The 21,299-nt window shown below is 52.3% G+C and overlaps 6 protein-coding genes across 6 annotated transcripts; 3 read left to right on the forward strand and 3 right to left on the reverse strand.

Annotated features, from left to right (window-relative positions):
* Positions 1 to 357: 357 nt before the first annotated feature.
* On the reverse strand, positions 358 to 2,688 carry KD926_007890 (putative forkhead transcription factor Fkh1/2; the record flags this gene model as incomplete). Its single annotated transcript, XM_053102220.1, has 4 exons — positions 358 to 430; positions 495 to 1,408; positions 1,470 to 2,498; positions 2,575 to 2,688. The coding sequence occupies 4 exons, from the start codon at positions 2,686 to 2,688 to the stop codon at positions 358 to 360; spliced, it is 2,130 nt and encodes a 709-aa protein (XP_052960456.1).
* Positions 2,689 to 4,785: 2,097 nt separating this feature from the next.
* Positions 4,786 to 7,040, reverse strand: pacC (putative C2H2 transcription factor PacC; the record flags this gene model as incomplete). Its single annotated transcript, XM_053102231.1, has 3 exons — positions 4,786 to 6,242; positions 6,302 to 6,593; positions 6,774 to 7,040. 3 exons carry the CDS (start codon positions 7,038 to 7,040, stop codon positions 4,786 to 4,788), a joined length of 2,016 nt encoding a protein of 671 aa, XP_052960457.1.
* Positions 7,041 to 10,597: 3,557 nt separating this feature from the next.
* Positions 10,598 to 14,299, forward strand: KD926_007892 (DUF3433 domain-containing protein; the record flags this gene model as incomplete). Its single annotated transcript, XM_053102242.1, has 1 exon — positions 10,598 to 14,299. One exon carries the CDS (start codon positions 10,598 to 10,600, stop codon positions 14,297 to 14,299), a length of 3,702 nt encoding a protein of 1,233 aa, XP_052960458.1.
* A 125-nt stretch (positions 14,300 to 14,424) lies between these two features.
* Positions 14,425 to 15,387, forward strand: KD926_007893 (uncharacterized protein; the record flags this gene model as incomplete). The annotated part of the gene is made up of 1 exon (XM_053102252.1): positions 14,425 to 15,387. The coding sequence occupies one exon, from the start codon at positions 14,425 to 14,427 to the stop codon at positions 15,385 to 15,387; it is 963 nt and encodes a 320-aa protein (XP_052960459.1).
* Positions 15,388 to 15,939: 552 nt separating this feature from the next.
* KD926_007894 (oxidoreductase, 2OG-Fe(II) oxygenase family) lies at positions 15,940 to 16,974 on the forward strand (the record flags this gene model as incomplete). Its single annotated transcript, XM_053102263.1, has 2 exons — positions 15,940 to 16,253; positions 16,371 to 16,974. The coding sequence occupies 2 exons, from the start codon at positions 15,940 to 15,942 to the stop codon at positions 16,972 to 16,974; spliced, it is 918 nt and encodes a 305-aa protein (XP_052960460.1).
* A 377-nt stretch (positions 16,975 to 17,351) lies between these two features.
* KD926_007895 (putative C6 transcription factor (Mut3)) lies at positions 17,352 to 20,806 on the reverse strand (the record flags this gene model as incomplete). Its single annotated transcript, XM_053102274.1, has 4 exons — positions 17,352 to 18,825; positions 18,890 to 19,504; positions 19,560 to 20,397; positions 20,509 to 20,806. 4 exons carry the CDS (start codon positions 20,804 to 20,806, stop codon positions 17,352 to 17,354), a joined length of 3,225 nt encoding a protein of 1,074 aa, XP_052960461.1.
* Between the last annotated feature and the right edge of the window lie 493 nt (positions 20,807 to 21,299).

Here is a 21,299-nt window from a genome sequence, read left to right on the forward strand (position 1 = left end):
GTAGTCATTCCGGATATTCATTGTATCACGTAAGTACATCCATCGAGCAAAGCCAGCCATAGTACCTAAGCAACAAAAACAGAAAAGAAAAAGAAACAAACAAAGTGACTAGTCCCTCAAAGAAAAACGCCTTCTTTCTCCATATTTTCTCTGCTGAATTCTGCCAACACTCCATTCTATGCGAGGTTGCCCTGCTGGCAGTTCCGGTCTAGAAATAGTAATAAAAAGAGCAGTCGTAACGTAGGTCATGCGCAAGTTGATAGAGTGCAAAGATGATAAGAAAGGTCCATTGAGTCATCTGATCAAGATAGAAGGTCGTAAGAGGAAGAATGGATGGGATAGAAAGGTGTCAAATCATCAAGATGTGGCGGCGCTGGCTCGAGCGGCACCGCTTAACTGTCGATGGTATGATCCAATGGGTTGGAATCCTCTGCAATCCATGTTAGAATCAAAGTTCAAATCCTTCATCAAATCTTGGTTAGAGAACCGCTTACCTCGCGAGATCAAATCCTGCATTATCATCCTCCTCCTCGTCTTCCTCCGGTGCCGGAGGTCGTTCTCGGCCAGCACCATTCATGCCAGGTCGAGGAGTCTCGTCGCCGTCGACAGATCGCCGCGATCGTCCATGTCCAAGACCGTTGGAGGTGCCCGGTTTGCTGGGACTGGCCAGATTCGGCGGTGGCGGACTACTGCTAGGGATGCTGCCCAGTCCGTCTCCCGGATCGCCTTTCAGCGGACTCATATCGGGCACGGGCCGCGCCGGCGTGCTTCCGATATCCGCAAATTTCCAGAATTGCGCGGGCGAACTCATCGGCATGAACTTGGACGGTATCTGAGCCGTGCTGGGAGGAGGAAGACGGGGTTGCTGACGTTGCGGTGCGGGGGTGATCATGGAAGACGGACCTTCGTCGTAGTACGACGACGAGAGCACGGGCGGGGACCCGGCCACGTTGTCGGAAAGTCCGTAAGACCGACTCAGACTGGTGCCGTTGTGCTGCTTCGCGGTGGATCGAGTGGGCAACGGTGAAGGCTCCTCGTAATCCCGCGTGTTGGGCGGCCGCAGAGAATGCTCCTGACGACTGTTCCGACTCGCCCGCGAGCCCCGTTCTGGAGTGTAGGCCTCGACGGGGGCCACGGGGAACGAGCTGAATCCGGGAGAGGACACGGGGGGGGACTTTTTGCCGGCAAAGATACTTTCCACGCCGTTGTGGGCGCGCGAGCTCGGGGGTTCCTTGGTAGCTGGCGATGACGGAGCCGACGACTGCGGGCCCTTGCGAAGTTGCTTCTTGTAATACTCCTCGCGATATTCCGGCGCTATCTGCCACTTCATTCCTTTCCCGGGCTCGTCGGTACGGCGAGGCACCTTCTGGAAAGCTTTGTTGAGTGAAAGGTTATGTCGAATCGAGTTCTACTTCGCATTAGCCCTAGAAACAATCTCTTCCAGTGAGCTTCCAGGAGGGGAATCATACCTGCCAGCCACTCTGCGAATGGCGATAGAAAGCATACTTGTCCATGATCCAATTGTAGATACTGTTCAGCGTGAGTTTCTCCTCCTCACTCGAGAAAATAGCCTGTGCGATCAGCGTTGCGTAGCTGAAGGGTGGTTTCAGGTCCTTGGCCGAATCCTTGCTGTAGTCGATTTCCTCTGTACTCTCCATCATCATGCCGCGATTGTACAACGGGGACTGCTTCGCCGTTCGCGCGCCCACGGTGTCTGGCGACCGAGGCGGCGGCGTTACCTGGCGTTTGAGGAACTGAGGAGCGGGTGCCAGCGAGGGCTGACCGGTGGAGGGTGCGGGCGCGGCGTCGTGGTTGGCCGACTTGGGCGTGGTCTGGGGGTGCGCATGCTGGGAAGCATCCCAGGTGCCGGGATCTTCCTCGCCGTTGGCCAGACGTTGCGCTCGATCGATAAAGCTGGGGTGGATGTTGGCCTTGTCACCAGGCGTCACAAACATCATCTGCGTGTTTGCAATCTCAATAATATCACCACAGGAGAGGATGGTGTCAGTTCCGCGCTTGAGGATGCCATTGTTCAGTCGAACGCCGTTGCGACCGTTCACTCGGATGTGCCAGGAAGCCGTCTCTTCGCCGTCGTAGAAGATTTCCGCATGGAGGCGCGACACGAACTTGCTCGGCCCTAGATCCACGTTGACTTCAGGGAGCGCCCGCGCAGCGATGGTGACAGGACTCGACTGTTCGTCCAACTTCTGTTCGCGGTCGGGTTCGCGCCCAATGTTCACATGGAGGGTTTTGACGTAGTAGGTCCAGTTGCGGCCGGCGATCTTCGCATACGCCCGGATGCTCTGCTTGTTTTCCGTCTTCGCATTGGAGTGGTCGCGCAAGACGCGGACTTCTTCGCGGGCCGCATCGAGGTAGGAAATGACCATGTCCACAAGGTCCTGGTTTTCCGATAGATCATGCTCCGGAGAGGAGTCGTCGGCTTCGTCGGCCGACTCTGCTGTTTTGATGGGGCGAGGATGAGGGGAAGTCCGCTCGACCTTTGTGCGTTTCAACAGAAACACCGAGTTAGCCACAGTGATCACCGGGGAAGGATTCTCTGCGGCACCAACTCACCTTGCGCTTCTTATTCGAGGGCCGAGTTGGCGAAGAATCTGGCGCCTCCACATCCGACGTTTCCTGGAGTTGAATTTCCTTGCGCCGCGCGCGACGGCGATTGGACAAAGGCATTCTGAGTCTCACCCACTCGGTCTCCTCCGCGAAAACAATTCCCACTGGTTGTGTTTCCTTCAGTGACGTAGATCAAACTGGTTTCGAGACACCTCAAGATTCGAGTCGATCGTTCAAGTCAATATCGTGCGGGATAGGACGGGGTCGAAAAAATAGAGCAATAACAATAGATGGAAATATCGCGGCGATGTCGCACACACGGACAGGCAAGGGCGGAATGGCGCAAAGGATCAGAGCAATGTAGAAAAGAACCACGACCAAGTCCTAGCAGGACTGAGGGAACTCAAAAAGGCAACGAGAAAACTCAACCAGGAAGTGCTGGAAGGAAGAGCCAGAAAACAGTTTGCCACTCGCGCAAGAGATCAGACGCGAACTGGGCGTGGCTGAATAATAGAACCAGCCACGGGAATTTGTGTGAAGGATCTTGCCGGATGAATCCAAATGCGTAGGCCAGTAGATGAGGGCGGGGGAGGTGTTTAGTGTCTCATGCAGATAATTCAGGAGACAGCTGGAGAGATCCAACTCAGTGACGAACAGATGTAGCGAGGAAATCCCCGAGATGCGCGAAGGAAAGTCCGTGACAAAGGGTTTGTGGACGGAGCGATGACGATAACGCGCGTGTAGGGGCGTGACCGCTTCCGTGTGGGGAAGTCTCTTTCTGTCGGGTCTTTCACTCTCAGTCTCTCTCTCTCTGCCTCTCACAACTTCGATTTCCTTCACTCTCTCATTCCCTGTCCCATTCACTGAAGATATTCAAATTCCTCTGGTTGGTCCCGCTGCCTTTAATATCCTTTCACCGGAACAGAACAAGAAAAGTGAAACAGGAAAAAAGGCAACCAGCTCCCATCCGACTGAGTGGATCAACCTTCCCAGCACGATGTCGTTCCCCGCCGCCGTAAACAGACAGTGGAGAATCGACGAATCAAGAGCCTGAATTGCCCTTTTCTCAACTTGAGACCAAAGGAAAACACAACCGGTTCCGAGAGAGGGAAGGAGGGAGATTTGGCGGGCCAAACTGTTCGCATGCAAAAGACCCGTCGTCGGTCCCTGTCTCGAAGGCCCAGGACCACCTAATTTCTTACCTATGATCCATACATTTACAAAAGAAAACAGGCAGTGGGGATGGCACAATTCTGACATAAACAGTGGACGAACCCTTCGGGTGCACCTGGGATGAACAACTAGAAGGGTTCCATTGATGCGACCCAAGTTTCTCCCCCAACGCAGATTCAGTCCCAATTGGTAGAGAGCAGTGCCCGGATGGGGCCATGGAAAAAGCATCCCACGGATCGCCTCGTGAGAAACGTCGCTGATCCATCTGCATACCGGCGTCTGTTTGCGTCATGCCACACCGCGTTCAGTTTAGCGTCCAGCCCTGGAATGTGTCCGCAACTGTCGCCGTCGAGTCGATCAGTCATTCGGTGGTAGCAAAATAACCAAATTACCAAATAATCACATCGGACTCGTAAATAATCAAACAAGTGCCGACGGAACGGTAGCATCGCGGACTGTTGCAGCGTCAACACTCGCCGTCAACATCCGGTCGTCGCCAAATAAACACTCGTTGAAAACGTCGATTCGTCCACGACTGGGTCGACAGCACTACAACTACGTTTTCGAGGGCTGTCTTACTTTCAATGGATGAGTAGCAGGTAAAAATATCCATTCCAAGACAAAAAACTAGAAGATATAGTAGAGAGAAAGATAAAATGATAAAAAACCCCACTTATACAGGAATAGAAACACCATTTCGAGCCCTAAATCAGCTTTCCCTTAAAGAAGATATAATGTGGAGGGAAGAAAAATAAAAATAAAAAATAAAAAACCAAAGAGACACGAAATATAAAGGGGGAAGAGCATGATAGAAAATGTAGAATATAAAGCATAGATATATGGTTGTCACGGACAAGGGTAAACTAAGCATGCCACGGTCAAGTGGACGGGGAATAAACAAGGTGTAGAGAAGAGTGATGAATGGAATTGGAATCAATTGAACTCCGAAGTCGTAAGAGGGCGTGAAGAGAGCGGATGATGGCTATCAAGACAGAAAATAAAAGAAACCTAATAATGGAAAGAAATCCCAAGAATGGTTCATCTTCAGTTGGGCATCTTCGAATCTCCGTCGTCGTCGACTCCCCGTAATGTAGGGTACATCACCTGGTCGCCACCCGTCTCCGACTTCATGGGCGGCTCCTCCGACTTTGCCGGAGACTCAAGCTCAACTCCTTCCATGCGTTCGTCCAGTCCGGTTTCCGGCGAGTAGGTTCCGCTTTCTTGCTCTTGTTGCTGTTGTTGCTGTTGCAGGAGTCCCTCGTACTCGCCGCGTTCAAGGCGAGAAGCAATGTAGTTGCGCAGGTACTCGATAAGACGCACCTTTTCAACCCACTGCACATCCGAGCGCTCTGCAACTTCCGTAGCGGCCTGCGCCGTCCGGAGCGTCGCCTCCTCCTCGGTGGGCGAACCCGACAGAGCCGGGTCGATGAGGCTGGCGGAGATGCGCCCGGGGGACGAAGACGCGGGACGAGGCTTGGCGGGCGGGGTACGCTCGCCATCCTCCTTGTCCTGAGACACATCCATGGGCTCCGCCACGGGCCGGTCGTCGGGTCTTGCGCGCTGCAAAGTGCCACCGGTGTAGCGACGACGCTCGTCGTGGTCAAAGATGCCGCCCAGCGTAGATGGCGGCGCCGCACTCGACGTGGTGGGGTAGCCAGCCGTCATGGTGTCGGGCATCGTGGCCGACGGCAACCGTGGGTACATGCTCGAACCCCCCTCATGGTGAGGCGGCGAGACGCGGTGAGCCGAAGGAAGAGAGATGGGCGACCGACCCGAAGTGTACGACTGCGCACTGGAGGGCGGCGTCAGGGCCGGAGTCCCCGTGGACGGGGAATGGGCTGCTGCTGCCGCGTTCATGACCGGGCCCGCCGAGGTGGTGGCCGTGGCATGGCTAGGGGGCAGCTGAGTGGGCGGCGAGTTGGTCGTGCGGTAACTCATACCGCCATGGACGTAATGAGCGCCCGGTTGAGCTACTCCCGCCGCTGCTACGTTGTCATCGTTCTCGTAGATGGTATCCTGCATCTGCTGCAGGAACTGATCGATGTTGATCAAGTCGTTCTTGGTGCGCACGTTACTCATGGGCGGCAGATGATACGCGGGAGCCGGAGGACCGCCAGGGCTGTAGCCTCCGCCAGCAACGGCGACAGGCGCAGGCATGGGCTGATATTCAGGCAGAGGACCACCGTTCAGGATGGGAAGAGACAGGCTCTGGAGGCCGAGCAGACGCTGACCCACGGCAGCGTAGGAGTTGGGGTCAAATTGGCGGCGCTTCAGGTCTCCAAAGAACTCATTCAGGGCATCATAACCGCGTTTCTTGGATTCATACGACGCGTGACCCGGCTCGTGGCCGTGGTTCAGAGCATAGTAGACGTTTCCATAGGACGGGTTCGCCGGCTGGGGCGGAGGGTGCGACTGGTAATACTGAGGAGCGCCGTGAGCATAGCCCTGGCTCGGGACCGGGTTCAGCGCCGGCTCAAAGTAGTGTGCAGCAGCAGCATAGCCTAGAAGGGAACCAGTTAGTTGCAATTTACAGCGATCCACGGGGTGAGACCAAACCAACCTTTCGCCGGGTTTCCACCGAACATCATATCTGGGTTCCGAGCACCAGGCTCAGGGGAGCGAACCAGAACAGAGTCATCTGCATGGGTCTTGACATGTTTCTTCAAATCTTGAGGGCGCTTGAAGGCCTTCCCACAGAAGTCACACTTGTGCGGCTTCAGGGGTACATGTACTCGAATGTGGGAGGTGATGTGATCGCGCTTGACCGTCGTTGTGCGGCAGCTTCCCCATTGGCACGTCAGGTTGAGGTTGTTGGTGCTTTTACGGCCAACGTGACGCTCGCAGACATGTTCCTGTGGGAGAAAAGGTCAGCGATGCGATGCCAAGAAGCGAGGTGTCAACAGTGTCAACAAAACACACGGTCGCGCGCGCGGCAGTGTTCAAGTGGCGACGGAGATGAAGGGCGAAAACACCATAACAGCATAACCAAGCGACAACATATAGCCATAACCAGAGGCAGGGGTATAACTTACATAAAGGGACTCAGGGGTTGGGCACTTTTCGGTGCAACCGTTCCACAGGCAGGAGAGTTCTTCGCTGGGGCGAGCAGCATTGCCGTTGACTTGGGGGTTGGCGACGGCCGCGGTCGCAGCGGCGGCAGTAGCCGTCACCGACGACGTTGAAGCAGCCGACGAGACCTGGACAACAGGGCTTTGGGTCGCAGGTTGCTCCTGCGCGGTCGACGCGGCAGTGGGAGCCGTCGTGGTCGAGGCAGCCGTTGTGTCTTGGTGTTCCGACATTGCCAAGAAAAATCTTTCTTGTCCCTTTCTTGGACGCGGCGGAAGAGTCAAGAACTCAAGACAAGAGAGATAGGACGAGGGTCTCCCTCAACGAACAAGATAAATAGTCAATCAAAAGGTGTAGCTACGTCGTTTTGTTTTTGACCGATCCAGGGGGGTGGTCAATGATGGAAAAGACGCGGTGAGTCCAGGAAAAGGACAGCGAATACAGATGATAATGGAAATGATATAACACACACGCGTGTTAAAAAATGCCTCAGTGACAAGTAAGTCGGTGTCGAGAGAGAAATAAGACAATCAGAGACACTAAAATAGGGGGGAGGGGGGGAGACGAGGAATTAAATGGGAATACGAGTAGAGGCCAAGGGGGAAGAGAAGAGAGAGGAAGTCTTGGAAGCACAAGAGGGGGAGGCTTGGGTTCTTGTCCTTTGCGGGCGTCCGGAGCCGAGCCTTGCCCAGAAAAGGCCGCTTGCACAGCCGGGCGGAGGACAGGGACAAGACCGGGCCAAGATCTGTGCGGGGCTGGTGGCGTCTAGAGTCTTGACACTAGGTACCGAGTCTGTACGGTCTAGTCTTGCTCTGCTTCTGACATGACATTCAGTGGATAGACAATTCACATTAAAATATATGTATTTGGAGAAAGAAAACCATTCTAACAATAATAATTATGATTATTATAGTACGATATTAGATCGTGGAGTCGGACCTCTCGAGGACCAGATGCCCAGGACCCTAAGCCCGTCCGAGTAATCGCCTGCGTCTTACGAATAATACCTCATAATAATCATAATTACCGTACCAGAACCAGAAGGATACGGGATGGCCGCGACCCTCGGGCCCCGCGTAGATGCCCTCCCTGCCTTGGTACTTCCCAGAACACCTCCTGTCTTCGCTCTCTCACTCCCTCACTCACCCCTCACGCTCACTCCCGTACAGTGTACCTCCTCGACGAATTACCGTCGCTTCGGCTGTTCATCGGGTTGGATATCCTTGACAATAAAAAATAAGAGAGAGAAAAATTGTAAGTAAAAAAAAATAAAAATAAAAATAAAAAAGAAGAAAAACCACGAGGTCAACCGAGTCAGCCAATGCCGTTCCAAACGTGATCGGCTCACGTGCCAGTAATCAACCAGGGGTCGCCAAAGTCGAGACGAAAATGAATTACCCCGAACCAAGCATCCCTCCATCTCCAATCTTTCAGTTGCCTTCCTTCTGGAAGTCTAGGCGAACCTCCTCGTCTCCTGGGTCTCCTACTCAGACATCGACCAAGGGTGCTCTCTTGGCATCCCTCCTCTGACCCTCCCGCTCCGTCCAAAGGACAAGAAGTCTTGGAAGGTGGCCAAGAGGATGATTAATGCGACAAGACTCGCATCTTGGCGCCGTCCGTTACTAATCTTGCTGCCTATCTGCTCAACTCCAGGTGAGGGCGACGAAATAAAATAACGATGGGAATAAGGTTTCTCGTTCTCGTTCGGCAGAAGATTCCTCGGATAGCATCGTTGGCTGGCATTCCATCCCCGGATGGTCCCTCGGCCTCCTGGTTTAGCGTTGCTTTAGCGATTGGTCTAAGGGCAGGAGGGAATAGCCCGCGTCTCTGCTCTCTACCTTGTTTTTGGTGACATGAAGACCGGCCGGCGCTGAGACCTGCGTCACTTTGGCTTTTAGGGCACGAGAGTTCCGTCTGCAAGGAGGCGCTTCGGCCACCAGAATCTCTCCTACATCGTGCGTCTAAATGAGCCGACAAGGAATTTCTCCTGCAAAGAACAGACGCGAAAAGTCAAAGTCGCACTGCCTGGCTGTTGGAATCTCGTCGGATTTTCCTGACATGTTGGAACGTTGACATGCAAGTTGTCGCCCGATGGACAAAGAAGCAGCAGTGGAGGGCTGACCGGCCCAAGTCTCGGGTCACAGGCAGCATCACATAAATATAGAAGCCATCGATTTTCTTTCTGCAGCCCTACCCTGCTCTTTTTGGCCTGGCGCATACATCTTGCACTCCGTAATCCTAAGGGGCTGTCCGGCATCCGTTTTGATGAAATCATGGATTTGGACTGGGATCTGTCATGGATGCATTAGACCTTAATAGGTCAAGACTAGGGCATGGCATGTTGTCATCGAGCCCACAGAAACAATTCCAGCGGTGGCTTTTATTGTATGATATAGTTATTCCATACGACGCATGCTGACACTGCATGGGCGTGGTCTCTAATCAGATAAGCCACAATCAATCGGTGTTTCTCCCAAGGCGGAACCCGGATCTTAAAATCATGTCTACGGACCACTTAGAAGTCTTCTCTTGATACTCCGCAGCACCTTGATGTCTGGCCTATTGCTATCTGGTCTACTGCGTACTACATGGTTGGCGGCTTTAGATGTTTGTAAGCCCGATAAGTAGAGTAACGACTGATTTTTAAGTATTGATTAACACGGCCTATTTAATGATGCTCTAGTTATTTAATTTAAAATGCATGGTATGTAGCAAACCCATGTAGCGACCTCAGCCTTTCCTCGGACCCGTGAAGTTATATATAAATTGAGACAGGCTACCCCGGAGTTGTGTCAATAGTCCATGACCGAGTGTCACTATAGACAAACAAATAATACGAAAAGAAAAGTGTCAACCAAAGGGCCAGGAATATTTTATGATACCGTAAAATCCATTCAAATCAAATGCCCGCTTCACAAGTAAATGGGGAGTTGAAATCACCCGGTTTTTTTTCACGGAGCAGGGTACAGCGGGCATGACATAAGCAGTCACGACAGTCTCTCTCTTTCTGTGTCCTCCGCATCTTTCCATCTTTCCCCATCCTTCTCCTTAAATTATCTCCTGCGTCTCATCATCCATATTATTATTGACCATCTGTCAGCCACCCTGTCTTAGTCTCCCAGACCATAGACCGATTCGTTGCCAGTTGCACAACTGCGGGACTTCCTAGGCACCAAAGTTTCTTCGATTGGCCCAATGTGGGCCTGAGTGGACCTTCTTTGTCTGACAAAACCACCCATCGATTCGTCTCGGCTAGAGAAATCCTCTTGAGAGACCCTCCCAGTGGACGAAGCTACCCCGTAGAGTATCCTTTCTACGGAGTCGCTTTTAGTTCACACGGAGCGGAATATAGCATGTACCGGTCTATATGCGACGGTGTCAACTACTCCGGAGTGACTCGCAACTATCAACCTAAGGCCGCTTAATAATGTTTCAGGGCACTCAAGTATCAAGACTAAGACTCTAGCTGCCAACTTAGCACGATGGTTATCCGTCTGTGGGCCTTGGCACTTCCCGACCAAGGTCTCGATTGGCCTAAAAGGCTAAAACACTCACCATGATGAGCCACACGCCGAACCCTTTGAACGGCCCACAAGGCTGGTGCCCGTACAAATTCTCTGGCGCGCCTCTCAGCTCAAGCCACACTCTCCTGCGCACACCTTCTCGCCATCATCGAGCCGTATGCTTTTAAGGCTTTCTGTTCCACTGTCAACGAGCTCAATGGGTTCTGTCAGCCCTTTGCTGGGGAATTATCTACGGAGGCATTCGTCGTGAATGAAAGAGGGGACAAATGTCCAGAAATCCATTATCCGGGGCGATCAAACGGCTGCATCCTAAAGGTGAGCTAAATCCTATAACACAAGGCCCACCTCAATTCAGTTCAGTTCTAAGGCGCGAGTCTGGCATAGATGTCTCCAGATCCAACCTCAACCCAACCCGGCATGCCAGTTCCCCAAAGCAGGCCTGGAGGCCTACACCGCTGCAGGCGCCCTTTCTCCTGTTCCTGGCCGGATTTATGCTGCTGACGCTGGTGACAATGGAGGTCCTGCGATGTCTTTCAAACAAAAATAGGGGTATCGTACTCTATAATGACCTTACCGACATCAACAACTCTGTCATGGCTGGCTCGAAGTACCTGCCAACTCTTGTTGCGCTGATCATTACCACACTCTGGAGTTTCTGTGCCTACGATGTGATGCGACTGGAGCCTTATTTGCAATTAGCTAGACAAAACGGCACGCCGGCGAGCGTGCTGTTCCTCAATTATAATTTCTCATACGGCATCCTGGCTCCTATTACCGCGGCACGCCACAACCATTGGCTTGTTTTCTGCGTGTCAATCATGTCCTTGGTTCTGCGAATGTTCCTGCCGGCCCTATGTTCCGGTCTCACGATATTGAACGATTTGGATATGCACAGCACCCAGACTGTGACAATATGGCCTGACTTGATTGATGGAGCTTCTCAAGCGGCATGGATGCATGGTCAGATGCCACACCGCGGCCATTCAGTCATGTCGGCCATGAACGCCCACCTGCCACTGCTTCGCTCTGCCGACTACGCGATGCCTCCTTTTGCCATGCCCGGCGAGGATCGGAATGAGAATTCTATGCTGTATTTGAACCAAACAGTCTACTGGGCCAACACAACATGCGTCGATACAGCACTTGACCCGCTCCCCGAGGGGAGCGTTTCTTTTGGAAACAGGACCTCGGATGGCCATCGGACGGTATCATTCAAGGCCCATGGATCCCTCATATCCGGGCCAAGTGCTACCGCCAACGGCTGCAAAATCGACATCGCTCTTGACAGTACTATCCCGAATGATACCGACCCCTTCCAACTGCGCTATTGGGAGCCCCGCCAGGAACATTCGACTTCCAGAGTGTTCAATGCGAGCCACTGTGACCAGTATGCCTTTTATTCTCTGATAGCTGACTTGAATGTGAGAGATGACGGATCGATCTCGACGACTAAAGCTGCTGCATTTGGCTGCACGGTAACATACCAACATGCGACTGCCAATGTTTCTATCACCGCCAATTCTTCAATCGATTCGGTCACGGTTTACCCCGACACCGTTAAACCATTGGAAATGTCGGATTTCAGAGCAGATGAATTGCAGGGGATGATGTATCTATTGTCTGATGGAATCATGGCAGAGCATAGCCAGGCCACAAACGCGTCCAATCAACTAGTGCCACACAGAGCTACCTTCATCTCAGATCCGGCGCAGTATCAGCGAGATGTTGCTAATCTCTGGAAGCAAACATTTGCTTTCACGATGAATCGATTGTTTGACCCCATGGCAGGCTCGATTGAGTTGGATGCACAGCAAGTGACACCGATAGTTTCTATCATGGTGATATCACATACGGCACTTGTCGCAGAATCCATACTGGGTTCAGCTATTCTTCTACTGTTATATCTCGTATACGCTTATCCACGCCGAGCGAGTTTTCTGCAAAGTGATCCCGGGTCTATTGCGGCACAATCCCGAATCATTGCCGACCTATTTCACCCCGACACTGCTGAGGCTTTGTCAAATGCAAATCTGCACAAGGCCACTACCCGACAGCTTCGCGGATGGGCGAGAAACCTGCATTGCCAATGGCGAGAAGGGCCACATGGGTGGCAGATAACCTTCGTTCCAACCGAAGGACGTTCTTCGACCATCTCCGCTCGCGCAGCCCGCCGACAGCAAGATCCCGTTCCACATTTCCTCATGATACCTTGTTTTGCAATTGAATGTCTATTGCTCATCGTGATGCTGGTCGTTTTCTCATTATCACTAAGGCGGTTCGGGTTCCATAATGATAGCCCGAGTTATTCCAATTGGGATATCATGTGCCTGCTTTTACTGCTCTATGCTCCCAATGTAATCGCGTCCATGGTAACCGCGCTGTTGGCATCTAGCCTCCGTCATTTGAGCACCCTAGAACCATGGGTACGGTTGGAACGAGGTATGGCCACTGCCAAGCAGACTCTGTTGATGGATTATACCTCTCGAACACCGCTGGAGGTGTTCGCAAAATGCACAAGAAAGGGACCCCCTCTATTGACAATTGTCTCGCTGGCTTGTGTTATCGATCTAATTCTCAGCCTCACCAGCGGGAGTCTTTTCATACCGCAAATTAATCAATATGTTGATCCTACCTCGGTCCTGTCGCAGCTATACAGCCTCTCGAAGTTCTCTATATCAGATTCTGCACCCGAGTTTGATAGCTTTCATTTTGTCCCGATGAGCAAGACTATGCCCCTTCTGCCGTGGACATCTTCTGATTATTCATTCTACCCTCTGGCAATCAATGACATAGAAATGATGCGTTCATTTTATACCACTACCACACGTGGAATCGGCGCAAATTTAACGTGTCGGGAGCTTAATGCTAACCAGCTACGGGTAGAAGACAACACTGGCAAACAATACTGGACTTACCAGCCCTTTGATCATGCTGTTAGTGAACACTGTACCGTGGAAGCTCCTCAGCCAGCAGGGGTTGACAACGCAACTTTTGATGACAAGTCTATTCGTTACTTGACGCCAATTGAGTCTGGAAAGTGCCAAGCGAACACCGTCGTCGTCGTTGCACGATGGAATTTGATCAATGGCACTGCTGGGGGTTCAAAGAACACACTAGCATTGCACTGTGAGCCCCACATCAGCATTCAAGATTTCGAGATTGATTTCCAGTTCAATGGACAAGTACAAGCACGCAGGCCGGTGCCTGGAAGCGCCATCACAAGCGGGAGCGTGATGGTCAACGCCACCAAGAGCCTCGCGCGATATCACCACTCACTGGCTCAGGTTGTCCAACAATCTGTAACCCATCGGCATCCTGCTTTTTCTCACTTTGACTGGGCTGGAATCTTGACTGAGCATGCCTACGAAGAAGTAGACCCTGACTTCTCATCATTCAACGCCGACACCTTGATGAATGCGACGCAGTTCGTTTACTCAACCGTCTTCAGCACCTACTTTTCACTCTGGCGAGAACTGTATATTGATCGCTTGACCGAGTCTCCGTTGCCCGCTTTGAACGGGACTCAAACCCAGTTGTACTGGGAGATGACCCTGTCTATTCCAACCATGGTCATTGTCATCGTGATCGTCTCTATGGATGTGCTAGTTATGGCCGGGGTTTTCTTCACGCGCCGCGGACGCTTCCGAGGACCTCGTATCCCTCGATCAATCGGGGCTCTTATGCCGTGGGTCACGCATAGCCAAATGATGCGGGATTTCAGACAAGCAGCTCGATTGGATCTGCCTGAATGGGAAGGGTATCTCCAGGAAGATTTCAGAAGGTATCGATTAGGGGAGTCTCTATGTCCGGACGAGGTGACGCGATTGACGTTGGATTACGACCCGGAGTCGAAGAGAGAAGAGCATGAAATGCAGGCGAAGGAGCCTCGCGTGGAAACTGTGCCAGTGACCGAGTCTGAACTGGCCGACCGAGAGACTGAAAACCCCAACCCACCCCCACCGGGGTAAACTGTAATATCAACTTTAGACATGTATATAGATTCCATAACTCAACACTTAATGTTAATGATCCGTATAGTTCCTGATCATATGATCCCAGCTGACTCATCCGCCTCTTAAGTTATACAAGACAAATGACATATCAACGCGCAAAACAGGAAGATCCTAGGGTTATAATACCTTGGTTTCAGACTGTACAAGCAGCTATTCAAGAACATGGTATCCATGAGGACGATATCTGGAACTTTGATGAGACTGGTTTTGCTATGGGACTATGCTCTACTTCTAAGGTGATTACTGCAGTAGAGCGCAGTGAGCGACCACGCAAAGTCATTCAGGGAAACCGTGAATGGGTCACAATCATTGAAACTATCAGCTCAAAAGGCGTGCATATACCACCAGTCATTATACTCAAAGCAGGCAATCAACAAGCTGCCTGGTTTCAAGAACCTAAGCTTGGTAAAGACTGGTGGATTGCAACTAGTCAGAATGGCTGGACAACAGATGAAATAGGCCTTCGCTGGTTGAAAGAGGTGTTTGAACCATCCTCCAGACGCTATATGACTGGTTCTAAGCGGTTGCTTATTCTAGATGGCCATAGTAGCCATCTAACTGCTGAATTTGATGATTTCTGCAAGCAGAATGCAATTATCTGTCTCTGTATGCCTGCACATGCCTCTCATCTTCTACAGCCACTTGATGTTGGTGTTTTTGGCCCGCTTAAACGCGCGTACGGAAAGCTGCTTGAGAGCCGAATGATTGCCGGCAACAATCACATAGATAAAGAGGACTTTTTATCTTTATATCCAGACGCCCGCGCTAAAGTATTTACTTCAGCGAATATCTACGGTGGATTTGCAGGGGCAGGTCTTAAGCCATTCAATCAAGAGCGTGTTCTTTCTAAGCTTACTTTTCAACCACGCACACCTACACCACAATTAACTGAAGGCTCAATTTCCTCTGCTTTCCAGACACCACAGAATACTCGCCAGCTAGATCGGAAATTACGCAGTCTACGAACAGCCTTAATTCAAAACGGAAGCTTTCTAGCAGTCCTATTGCTCATATTCAGTATCTTGAAAAGGCTGTGCAAATGACTATGCATACCAACCTTCTTTTACAGCAAGAAATCAAGAATTTACGAGAAGAAAACGAGCGAAAATATAAGAAGGCAAGGAAACGTTGTCTACTAGGGAATGATATCCTTTTATCTGTTCAGGAAGGCCAGAATCGTGTTCAGCAGCTTGATACGCAACCTAATGAGCAACCTAAGGAATCTACTCCAGTACCTCGTCGACGAGCTCCGCAACGCTGCAGTGGCTGTGGGATAGTTGGACATACCATTCGAAATTGTCCTAGTAAATAGCTATTTATTCATGTATTTATTTAGTCAAATTCAGGTGTTGGTGGGTTGAATAGCTTCAAGCAGTGGTAGCTGCGTTGAAAATCCGCGGCTCGGTCGTAACCGCGGCTCGACCGTGGATTACGTTAGTTATCAATCAATCCGACGATCCGATCCGATCTATACTTTCTTCTTCCTACATCCTCCCTTCCCTGTATTCATATCCATATTCATATTCTTCCCCCTTATCATCTCTCTATATATGTCTATATCTATATAAACCACACCCATGATCCCATGATCCGAAATGATCAAACTCTCCACCCTCTTCTCCTCCTTCTTCTACCTCCTCCCCCTCTACATCTTCGTCGTCGCGCCTCTCCTCCGCCAACTCTTCCCCTCCGACTTCGCATCCTCCTCCGCCCTCGACTTCGACTCCACCGACCATGACCCGGACGTCACGCTCGACGAATCCGTCCTCAGCCTCGACGACGGCGTAGAAGTCACCTGCCCCCCAGAGGCCGAACAATACCGGGTGCATCTACTCGCGCGCGATCCATTGGTCATCTACATCGAGAATTTCGTCTCGGGGGAGGAAGCAGATGAGATTGTCGAGATGAGGTACGTACCGCACTACCGGTACCCTTGGTTCCTCCATCCCTTACCCACCGGCGCATTTCCCTTCTTCCATATACTCAGAGGAACCAACTAACCACCCCCTAAACTTAAACCAAATAGTAAAACAAACTACACCCCCTCTATCCTCTACAACGGCAGCGCCTCAATCGTGGACCCCTCGCGCCGTCTCTCCGACCGCGCCCTCCTCCCCCGCACGCCCGCAATTCGATGTCTTGAGGCGCGCGCGCGCGCGTTCCAAGGCTGGCGTCCGAACCTTTATATTGAGCGCATGTGGGCCCAACGATATAACGCGTCAGGACACTACACACATCACTATGACTGGGCCGGATCTGTGGCGCGGGGTGGTGATCGCGCGAGTACGTTTATGGTCTATCTTGGAGCTGAATGTACTGGGGGCGGGACGAATTTCCCGAGATTGAGGAAGCCGAGGGATACGCGGTGGTGTGAGTTTATTGAATGCGATGAGAGTGGTTATAATGAGGTGGCTGGGGAGGAAGGACAGGAAGGTGGAGAGAAGAAGGGGACGAGGAGAGAAGGGATCACGTTCAAGCCTATCAAGGGGAATGCGATCTTCTGGGAGAATCTGAGGGCGGATGGCTCCGGATATCCCGAGACGTGGCATGCCGCGGAGCCAGTGACAGAAGGGACGAAGTTCGGGTTGAATATTTGGAGTTGGTACCAGGCGCCGAGGAGGAGGGTTTAGATTTGAGACTTGGATTTGGCGTGGTGATGTATTATAGAGATATACGATAACCTTGTACACTGTGAACTTGTGTATAGATGATAAAAAACCCATTTCTCTCTAGAAGCCATAGAAAAACAGGAATGTACATTTAGAAAAGCAACCATATTCACATCTAGATGGTATAAATGATAATAATAATGAAGAAAAAAAAATGAAACGCCTCATCACGTTGACCATACCCATACACCATTTCTTCATTAAATATCGTAGCAACAATTAGCAGCCAAAGAACATCACATTGCAACATAAACAGATGAAGAGGATAAAGCAAATCCAATAGAAGAACCAAAACCAAAGCCAAAAACACATTAAAAAGGGTATACGCTTTTCCTCTTCTAGCCACTGGGATTCCATTGTGTCCAATCGTCAATCGGCAGTCCGCTTCGAGTCACGTCGCCGTTCCCGAAGATGTCGTCGAGGGAGATCCCCAGGTCGATGCCCATTCCTAGCGAATTGGTGTCGTCGAGACCCATTCCGAGATCAGGCGCTTGGCCTGACGGCATAGTCGGTTGTGCGGATACGCCTTGTTGGAAGTCCTGTGGCTGGAAGTTGTAGCCCTGCCACATGTAATTGTTGTTGGGAAGCGACACCAGATCCGGGCTGTTGACGGCTTCGCCCGTGGTCCCTGGCGTGGATCCGTGCGAGACGGGCGACTGCAGTCGTGACTGGTTGATGTGTGACGACGGGTTGGCGAGCCGAGTGGGCAGTGTCGCGTGCATCTGCGTCGGGGTACCATTGGGGAAGAGGGGGAAGTTGGTGAAGCTATCCAAGTTCGGTGTCGACACCCCCATGCCATCATGACCAGACGAGATGCCAGACTGCTGCGACGCCGGGTTCACGCCGAATGCAGCACCACCATCCTGTCGGAAATGACCATCTTCCAGCGTGGACATGGGTTGCGTGGGGTAGGCGAAAGGATCGTCGGACGGGAACATGATGCCCATGAGATCGGGCAGATTCCCCGCGTTGGTGTTAAACGGATGTGAGGCATACTGAGTGGCAGATGCGTCTCGCATTTGCATTGACATGGGCATTGGTGATGCCGTGTTGGATGAAGCGCCCACGGGCTCGCTGACCGGGTAAGTGTCCGATGGGGTCGACACGGGTTCTGAGGCCGCTTCGGGCGTGGACGCGAACCAGGTCGAGGCATGATTGAGACGGGCGTTTGACGGCGAGCGTCGGTGGCCCGAGCCGCTGTCGTCCAGACTCTTGGGCGTGTTGCTGGCTTCTTTGGATCCCCGATTGAGCAATTGAATGGGGAAAGTGCTTGACCGTTGAGGCGGTTGCTTTTCGAACAAAGGTGAGATGCTGTTGGTATTGCTGTTGACTTCATTGCCGCTCGCCGGGGCGGGACGCTTCAAGTTGACCGGGTTTGCTGTGGTCTGTCGATTCTTCAACAATTCCGGCAGATTCTTGAACAGGGAATTCAGGCTCTGTGAGCATCGGTCCGCTGCCATACTCTTCTTCGCCAGCCCGGCAAGTGTGTTTTTGCCTTCCATCGCATCTTTGAGGACCCCATCCTTCGCCGTTGGCGAGTCAGGATTTTCAAGCACAAAGAAGAGCAATGAGAGGATGGCGAAATATGTGGTGTACATGGTGAACCAGAAGGACCCGTTGAGCAGTCCTCGCTTATGCATGCCGGTGGTGATGTGAACGATGTTCCGAGAAACACTCACACAAGCGGCGGCACAGGCGTATGAGCGTCGGTCCACACCGCGCGCCTGCGAGCCGCTCGAGACGTAATGCAAGAAGGGTCGATACATGACGACTTGTACGTGCGCATAGCTGATTCGCAATAGTTGTCGTACCCTAATGAAGATGTCAGCCTATTATAGTGGGTGACAGGTGAAGAAAAAGCAATCGAAGCACATACCGCTCTAGTTGAGGGGAGACCTCCGTCCCCGGTCGAAGCGCTGCAGGCAGCTCTTCCATCCACGCCTGGAGATCGCGCTCGATCTCCCGGATTTTCGAGTGGCTTACGACGTAGCGCTGGTCGGACTCGGAACGGTGTTGGGCATTCTTGACTGGGTAAATATATTTCACCACTTTCAGGATGATGGTGGACAGGCGCGTGTGCGCATTGGCGCCGGCCATAAGCGGCGTGTAGTCCTTAGGCGCGGGCAGGATGCCATCCTGTGTGATGAAGTCCCCATCGATAGAGGCAGGATATTCCTGGTCGATGTCGTCGTCGCTCAACATTTGAGGCAGCCCCAACATCGTGCTCACGTAGACATCCATCTTCCGGACGACCCAGAAAACGCGCTTGCGCAGCTCTCGTTCTAGAGGGTTAAAATGGGCCGTCACTGCAGAACGATGCAGTCCCAATCGCAAAGCGGAGCGAAGCGCAATGCCGACATATGAATAGCATGTACTCAATTTGGCAGAAGACTGGAGGAAGAGCACCATAAAGCAGATCGCCTGGAGGGAGGTGAGGTCGCGACAGTCGGTGATTTCCAAGAGCTGGCGACCGGCTTTGAAGAATTGAAATCTAGACCTTCATGTTAGTAGATAGAATTTAAGAGGAAAGCACGACAATGACATACCCTTGGCCAATCGCACTCTCGTAGCCGGAAAGATCCAGGGGACCAGCCCTATCATCCGAAAACAAACAACCGACGGACATCACAATATATAGAAGCGGTAAAAACGAATTCTCTTCGTTGGAGTACTGTTCGGGTGGGGTGTCGTAAACCCGTGCGAAGGTCGCAAAGAACGAGGGCTCGTGGACAAATCGCATCAAGGAACACCCGTCTTCCAAGGCATTGTAACACAGACGTCGTGCGACATCGCGTGGCGGCAGATCATGGGTGGGAGGCAACGTCGCGTCCTGTGGTGATTCCGATGCAGATTTGGGACTGTCTAGCATTTGCTGCGTGATCGAGCGCGACCGGAGCGTTGGCGCCGAGATGTCCGCGGCGCCCAACTGCTTCCGCAATCGCCGGATAAAGATGACACCGGAAGTGTGTCCGTGGTAATCCCAATGACCCTGATCATCCAAATCCAAGAACCCCGAGTTATCGACCATTGACTCCAACAAAGATTCCTCACACCCTCCATTTTCCGGCGCCGCATCCGCTGGGCCGGCCGCGGCTACAGCCGGTCTAGAACCAACGGGGGCCGCAGGGTGCGGTTGGGACTGGGACGGTGGAAACTGGGGCGCGGGTTCCGGCGGCTGCTGCGGCTGCTGCGGAAGTTTCTCTCGCTTGGCCGTCGCCAGCATTTGCTGCGTCGCATGTACGTCAAATCGAGGGTCATCGAGGTTAATGTCGGGGAGTACAACGCGAAGGAGAGCTTCGGCCTTGTGAAGGCGGTTCTCTAGCGCTTCGACATATTGAGGGGCGGGGTTGCGGCGACGATTGGAGGGTTGGTCGTAAGTGCATTCTGTACACAGAGGTCGTATGAGTAATTAGGGAACAGAGAACACCCATAGGAATCTCCCCTCCCAAGTAGAAAGGTAGATGGGTGGATAGGAGAGGAGCGAAAGCTTCTTACCATAGCTATAGACCGTGCAATGGGTGCACGGTTGTTTGCCGTCGCACTTGATCTTTTTTCGACGACATTCATCACAAGCTCGAGTCACTCGTCGTCTCTTCTGCATCGGCAGAGGCTCCTTGGCTTGTTTTGGGTCGATATCATCTGCATCGAGGTCGGCGGAGATCTCGGGCACGTTGGCCGAGGGGTCGGAGTCATCCTGGGTATAGAAAAATGCGTCGGCAGCGGCCGCGGGGTCGTCCTCGGTCGCATTCTCAGCCGTCGCGGCGTGAAAAGGGCTGGCGGAAGTGGAGGCCATGGCGCAAACACACACAACGGTTGAGCAGAGGGAAATTGGGCGGTCGGCGCAGCGTCATGCAAGGGGGCCGAACGAGGGCGCAAGAATGTATCCGAGCGGGGGCAAAAAAAGTAAAAGTAGTGACGAGACTACAGCGATCAGCAAGGAGATCAGGGCCCGCGTGGCGATCCGACAGTAATCGCACCTCCACGAGGGTGGAATTGTTGCTTCTCACAGGTTCATGGAAGGCGCACCGCGACCTGTTCGGAGTGGGAGGGGAGGGGAGCAATAGTGACGGAGGTCGGAGATGAGGTTTTTTTTGCCCGACGAGACTTGTTGGTGGGATCCAATCAGTGACGAAAAGATGAGAAAGCAAAGAACGAGAAAAACTTGGTTCGCTCTAAAGTCCGAGGGAATGGGCCGAGGTTAATAATAATCAGCGACGAATGAGTCAATCGTGGAAATGATTCCACATTGAATATTGAATTTATGGACAGTGAGAAAGAGACAGTGA

Source organism: Aspergillus affinis, assembly GCF_023601865.1.
Source record: "Aspergillus affinis strain CMG 70 chromosome Unknown NODE_4_length_623078_cov_86_301200, whole genome shotgun sequence".
Lineage (NCBI taxonomy): Eukaryota > Fungi > Ascomycota > Eurotiomycetes > Eurotiales > Aspergillaceae > Aspergillus > Aspergillus affinis.